At 41.6% G+C, this 6,659-nt stretch overlaps 1 protein-coding gene across 1 annotated transcript; it reads left to right on the top strand.

Annotated features, from left to right (window-relative positions):
- The first annotated feature begins 124 nt into the window (after positions 1-124).
- On the top strand, positions 125-2,288 carry LOC131694854 (skin secretory protein xP2-like). The gene is made up of 2 exons (XM_058983362.1): positions 125-208; positions 735-2,288. The coding sequence occupies exons 1-2, from the start codon at positions 197-199 to the stop codon at positions 1,782-1,784; spliced, it is 1,062 nt and encodes a 353-aa protein (XP_058839345.1). The 5' UTR covers positions 125-196; the 3' UTR covers positions 1,785-2,288.
- Positions 2,289-6,659: the final 4,371 nt, after the last annotated feature.

Here is a 6,659-nt window from a genome sequence, read left to right as displayed (position 1 = left end):
TTTTGCAAGAACCGATCGACTGCGGAGACCTCGCCGCGCTACGAACCGACCGAAGGGGGAAAATCTACAGGGGCAAAAGCATTTTGTATAAAAGACCCTGGCGCGCTACCGAACACCATCCAGTACCCAGTTGGACTTCAGTTCGGTCTTTAACCCACCACCACCATCACCGCACCAGCATCGTAGGAGCATCACAATGAAATTATTGGTACGTGAGGACCGTTTATTCTCCGGCAGCGATTAAATAGTGTTCTGCTAGTGTTCTGCAATTTCCTGCAAAAAAATAGACTACCGTTTGACGTGCCGAGATGGCAATCTGAAAGTGAAATCAAGTTTGTGAATGTGTGACTGGAAAATTTAATTGAATGATGCAAGAGTGCTTGTTTGAGTGTGTGGAAAGGACTTGTTATTGGGCAACGGTTGCACATATGGACTGAATGGAACAGATTAGCATATTAATGCAACCTGTTGGTGCAGTGGAACTTGTTCGGTGACAGCTTACTTTGTGAGGAAATCAGTGTGTCGAGTTGATCCGGTAAAGCTGAGCGTGAAAAAAATGGACTTTCGCTTTCGGGTTGAAACGTGAACAAATAGTAATCTGTTGGAGATAATCGAGATCGATAGTTGGGGTCTTTGGTGGTTTATAGCGAAAACCTTCAAACGTTTCCCTTTCCGTGCAGTTGTTACTGGAAAACAATGTGTGGATTAACATATCTTGTTTGTTTTCATTACAGGTGTTAATAGGTATAGCAACACTGCTGGTTTGCAGTATATCGGCCGAAGAAAAGAAGGCCGAAGAAGCTAAGCCAGTCGAACAGGCTGAGAAGAAACAGGACAAACGTGGACTGTTCGATCATGACTTCGGTGGACACGATTTCCACGAATACGAGGGACATCATCACGAACATGTTGATTTCCATCCTCATCACGAGAAAACTTTGACTGTGGTCAAGAAGGTTGCCGTGCCGTACCCAGTGGAGAAGCACATCCCATACCCCGTCGAGAAACACATTCCGTACCCAGTGAAGGTCGGAGTGCCAAAACCATACCCCGTGTACAAGACCGTCCATTACCCAGTCAAGGAAATCGTCAAGGTTCCAGTGCATGTCCCAGCCCCGTACCCTGTTGAGAAGAAGGTGCCATACCCAGTCCATGTTCCGGTTGACAACCCAGTCCCAGTCAAGGTGTACGTGCCAGCTCCATACCCAGTAGAGAAAAAGGTTCCAGTTCCAGTTAAGGTCCATGTCCCAGCTCCATACCCAGTTGAGAAGAAGGTTCTTGTGCCGGTCAAGGTCCCAGTTCATGTCGAGAAGCCATACCCAGTCGAAAAAATTGTCCACTACCCAGTCCATGTTCCAGTCGATCGCCCAGTTCCAGTTCACGTGCACAAACCAGTACCGGTCCCGGTTGAAAAACCAGTCCCGTACCCAGTATACAAGAAGGTCCCATACCCAGTCCATGTCCCATATGACCGTCCAGTCCCAGTGCACGTGGAAAAACCAGTGCCAGTCCCAGTCAAGGTACCCGTGCCCGCCCCGTACCCAGTAGAGAAGCACGTGCCATACCCAGTGTACAAGAACATACCTTACCCGGTTAAGGTCCCAGTTGACCGCCCAATCCCATACACCATCGAGAAACATATTCCAGTCGAAGTCGAGAAACACGTCCCATACCCAGTTAAGGTCCCAGTCCATGTTCCAGTGCATGAGGAACATCACCACGAAGAAATCCACCACTTCGAAGATCACGATGGCCATGATTTCCACCACGAACACCATGAATAAGCGAAAATTGTGATAAACCCCTCCTCTCCTCTCCTCCTCTCACTCATCCCGTATTAATAGTAGTTTCCTCGTTCCTGTTATCTCACGCCAACATACAACTAACCCATCCAAAGAAACTAATCTCTCTCATTTGTACCAGACAAGAATTACCTGATTTTCAATCCAATCATCATACGTTAACGTTCGTGATATTGACTAAGTTACCATTTGTTTTACGTGTAGAAGCTAAACAGACTACAAATACTCACCCCGCAAAAAGCAAAGTCCGTCGTCCCAAGTAATCGGAAAAGTTCGACTACAAACGAAGAGTGACTTTCCGTTTCGAAGGAAAGTCAGCTCGTTTTCGATTAATTTTCCTAACCATACTTAAAGCAGCCAACAAAAACTGAGCGAAAGAAACTGAATTGTTATTTGTTTCACCATTATTATTATATTGTACCAATCGACCGAAGAGAGTGGAAAAACGTTGAAAATACTGATTAAAAAAATATACCAAAAATCGTATACCTCTGTTGTAGTTCGCGCATCTGTCCGGTTTTGAAGAAACATCCGTGAGCTGCCAAGTGTGGCCAAACTTTTACAACCAACCAAGCAAGGTCCAATTCGCTTCCGATGCAATCTAACTAACAGTTTGTATACCGAATAAGCAACACTAAACATAGTGGATTTCACTTATCAAAACAACAGCGACTAACATCAATCAGCCAAGTATGACTCCGTACATTGTTTGGGTGTCCCGGCCACTTCTGGTGTATGTAGCCTCAAGCGTCAAGCTGTTACAAAAAATAAAACTAGTTAATAAAGCAAACCAATTTCAACAACTAGCAACACATCCGCACCGCGGTACAGATTATAAATGTGCGGACGCGCGTTTACCCAAACTGGACATTATATGAAAAAAAAAATCAAATAAAAAAGAGGGAAACATGATCGCCACAATCACTACTGCTGCTCATCAAATGTTCCGCCAGAGTGCGGCCAGTTGCACACCCACTCTTGCGCCGCTGCGTTGCTGCACCGAAGCATAACGCCAAGCGCATAATCGCCGAAAGGTGCCATCCTTTTGCTAGGGTGCGAACAGTCACAGCTGGTATGATTTAATTTCACATCATCCGAGCACCCGACCCCCACAAACCGTCTTACTTTAGGTATATAATCCAAAAGTCGTCCGACATACACACACACGTGATCGGGTGCATTGCGGTTTAATCGTATCGAAAATAAAATGCAACATTACACAGCTCTTCTAAACGTGAGACATCGCCGCCCGGTGGGAGGTTGCGCAAGGATTGCGCCACATCGAATCAATAAAAACAAAAGTAGCAACAATATCAACAGCAATAACAACAAACTAGCTGCAGCATAGGTATAGTTACCTAGTGCATTGGGACAGTTCAAGATTTACAGCTCGCGCCTGTTTTGATGGAAGAGAGGAAAAAGCGAAAGTCTCGATCGACTGACCCAGATCCTGGCAGCAGCGTGTTACGGCGAGGTGGCTTGGCCTAGGCAATAATACATATATTATACATACACCGACGGTAACTTGTTGGTACCAGCAGTGAACCAGTTTAACGATCAGGTGGAAATGATCGATGTAGTTTTGCAGTCGGAAATTGGGAAATTCATACGTTTGGTTTCAGTCAACAGGGTGGAACCTTGATACCTTGTGAATTCCTTCTTAGTTCTTATAAGATGAAGATGTGCGTCATAATGTCCCGGACATTATGACACACATTTATTTTCGGATCTTATGACGCACCCCTTATACGTCATAATGTCCCGGACGTTATGACGCTCATTTGATATCGGATCCTATGTCGCAGTCTATATCCGAAACCAGTGGCGGATCCAGAGGGAGGGTCTTGGGGGTCCGGACCCACTCCGAAATTTTTTAAACTTCTTGAAAAATTTTAAAATATTTTCTATTTTAAATTCTCTAAATTCTTCTAAGTTTAAAAATCATTCCAAACCAGATTCGATTACCAAAACCAACTTTAATTAAATGAGGGCATTACATATTACGTATTGTACAATAAACATTTCAAAGTCGAAATTTTGGACTCCTTCCGAAATTTTTTTCTGGATCCGCTCCTGTCCTAGACACTGCGTTATGACACAAGTATGATTTCGGATCTGTTGACGCATTTTTGGTTTCAGATGTTATGACGCACTCCTGTGCGTCATAATGTCCCGGACGTGATGACGTACCACCCTTCGGACGTTATAACACGGTGCCTATTAGATAGCAATAGTAGCGCCAATCTGGACGTATATTGGTTCACTCCTTTGTAAGTGCTCGGGAGTATGCTCCATATTGTTCCGCGGCTCCGTTTCCTTTGGTCCAGCATGTGAGTCATCATCCTCCACCAGGGATGTACTGCACCTCAGAGCAAATGAAGAGAAGAAGAAAAAACGCTCTTTGCACTTTTCAAGCGAACCACCGCTCTTCTCTTTCACAATAAACCTCTTCACTCCGATGTGTGTCGCCCCCGTACGTGCATTCTACTCCATGGCTGCACACCTCAAAGAGTAGAAATGGTGGATCTTGGTCCCACGCGCACGGAAGCAGAGAAGGCAACCAAAAACATCTTAAAAATGTTCTCTCGATCAATATGTATCTGTAGTTCGATTTACCTTCCTACCTGCTTGCCAGTGAGGGGAGGAACAAAAAAGTGGCTCTTCAGAGGATGGCACCTCTTTGCGCGAAATTGTGCAGCTCTTGGTGCACAATTTCGCGCACATCGCAGTGTTTTTGTGCTGCTCTATTTTTCATCGGTGTATTTCGCTCTTTGTGCACATTGTGTGAGAAAATAACAAGCCTGTCCCCAACTACATCTTTTTTTTTAATTTTGATTATAGAGGTTTTAACCTTAGGCTCACTCGCCTCTTGGGGTTAGAGAAAATTCTTATGGAAAAATCTCTAACCCTATGTGCGGGGTTGAGAATCGAACCCAAGTGAGCTGCGTACAAGGCAATCGATTTACCAACTACGCTATGCCCGTCCCTCTACTACATCTTGTGCTCGATGGTAATATAAGAGTAAACTTTGAAGACGTTACTATCTCCACCACATGGCCGCCTTAAGACCATTCGGGGCCCCTGGGCACTATTGAACTAAGGGGTCCCTATCATAGAACAGGTATAAAGAGATGTATAATAGCATGGTTCTGCATACCACTCTAAGACTCTTCTAAATTTGAACCAAAAGGTTCAACTATAAAGTTTGTATGGCAAAAGCCATCAAAATAAATGGAGAAAATACATGGTTATAGATTCCACCACAAGATGTACATTATACATGCAAGATGATCTGAAAAATTATTGGCAAGTGACATTGTCATGCGCAGGATTTCAAAAAAAGGAATATCCCGGACACCCTAAGGTAGACTTATTTGCATTTAAAGCGATAAACCAGCATACTAAGGGCTCTTATATAATTGTGCAAAAGGTACTAAGGGGAAATGTAAATAAAAGTCGCTCTAACATGAGTCATAGGTATGTATCGATAACAAAATTTGTATGGCGTGTCATAATCGTGCATGGAAAATTTTCCATACAAATAAAGCATCAATTATTAACTTTGGCTTAATTAGGTCTATAAACAATAGGTTAGATGCATTGTGAAGGAAATGAGTCAGGGAATCTAGAAAAAAAACAATAATTTTTGGTTACAGTGTTGCCAAATATTCCAGTTTAAAACTTAAACTGCATTTATCTCACAATTCGTGTATTTTTATTTTGAAAGCAGTTTTGACAGATTTGAATAGAAAAACATTCAATACATCAAGATAATTTGTGCAATCCCCGATCAGAAACACGTAACAGAAATATTTCAAAACTATACCTCGCATTATTACTTGTTACAAATTTCTGTTACTAACGAGACCTAATTTATAACACAATATGTTACAATAATTGTGTTTCGTTATAATCTTGTTATTGCATTCGGATCAGGTCCCCAGACTCAGTAATTTTAAGCAAAAATCACCTAATTTCTCAGTACGTTTTTTGCTATGTCTCAGTAATAAATGTCAAAATTCTGAAAACGCCGCTTTGTAGAGATTTTTTAGACAAGTTATGTGACATATCTAACTCAGTTTACCCCAAAATGGCTTTTGTCATAAGATAGCATAACAGCGACAATGTGCACTATTCTGCAAAATATTTACTAAGCTTTCATTCATAAAATCAAAATTTTCGAGCGCAAGGTGTCAAAAATGGCGTCCAAATGGTGGCTCCAGCAATAGGTGTTTTGAAATCCGACTTCATCTGCGGACACGACACCGGTCGCAATTCGTCGTCTACAAACAGAAATCTAAAACGATCTTGAATATTACATTCCATAAAGGCGCCCCAACCTAAAACCGCGAAAAAATTCGTTATAGAAACAAAATGGCGACCACTTGAAAATAAAGTATCGTTTTTTCGCATAATTTGTCCACTTTGGCCGGCTGTAAAAATCGTTAATGATCAAAATATTGCGATTTTGTGGGTTACAGCGCTTGTCTTCTTTTAGGCAGGCAAAATGCGAAGTTGATTGCACTAGTTTACAAGAAAAATGAAGCTACGAAAAAAAGTATTTTGAAGACTAATTTTGGGTCGCTGAATACAAAAACAATATAATTTTTTTTGTTCAAAGAAACGATTTTGTGATTTCTCAAAAAACTTGTTTTTGAGTACTTTTTTTAGTTTTTAGTAAACATTTCGTGTGAAAATAATCCAATTAATTTAATCAATATGCACTTGAAAGGTGCTGAGATGCCCTTTCCAAAAACGTATAATATGTATCGATCATATGTAAAATTTTTAGTGTTACAAGTTAAAAAAGTAGATTTTTGACTATTTTTAAAAGTTACTCATTTTTGATTTATTTTT

Source organism: Topomyia yanbarensis, unplaced genomic scaffold, assembly GCF_030247195.1.
Source record: "Topomyia yanbarensis strain Yona2022 unplaced genomic scaffold, ASM3024719v1 HiC_scaffold_170, whole genome shotgun sequence".
Taxonomy (NCBI): domain Eukaryota; kingdom Metazoa; phylum Arthropoda; class Insecta; order Diptera; family Culicidae; genus Topomyia; species Topomyia yanbarensis.
The sequence above is the reverse complement of the archived record's forward strand: the minus strand, read 5'-3'. Positions and strand labels throughout refer to the sequence as shown.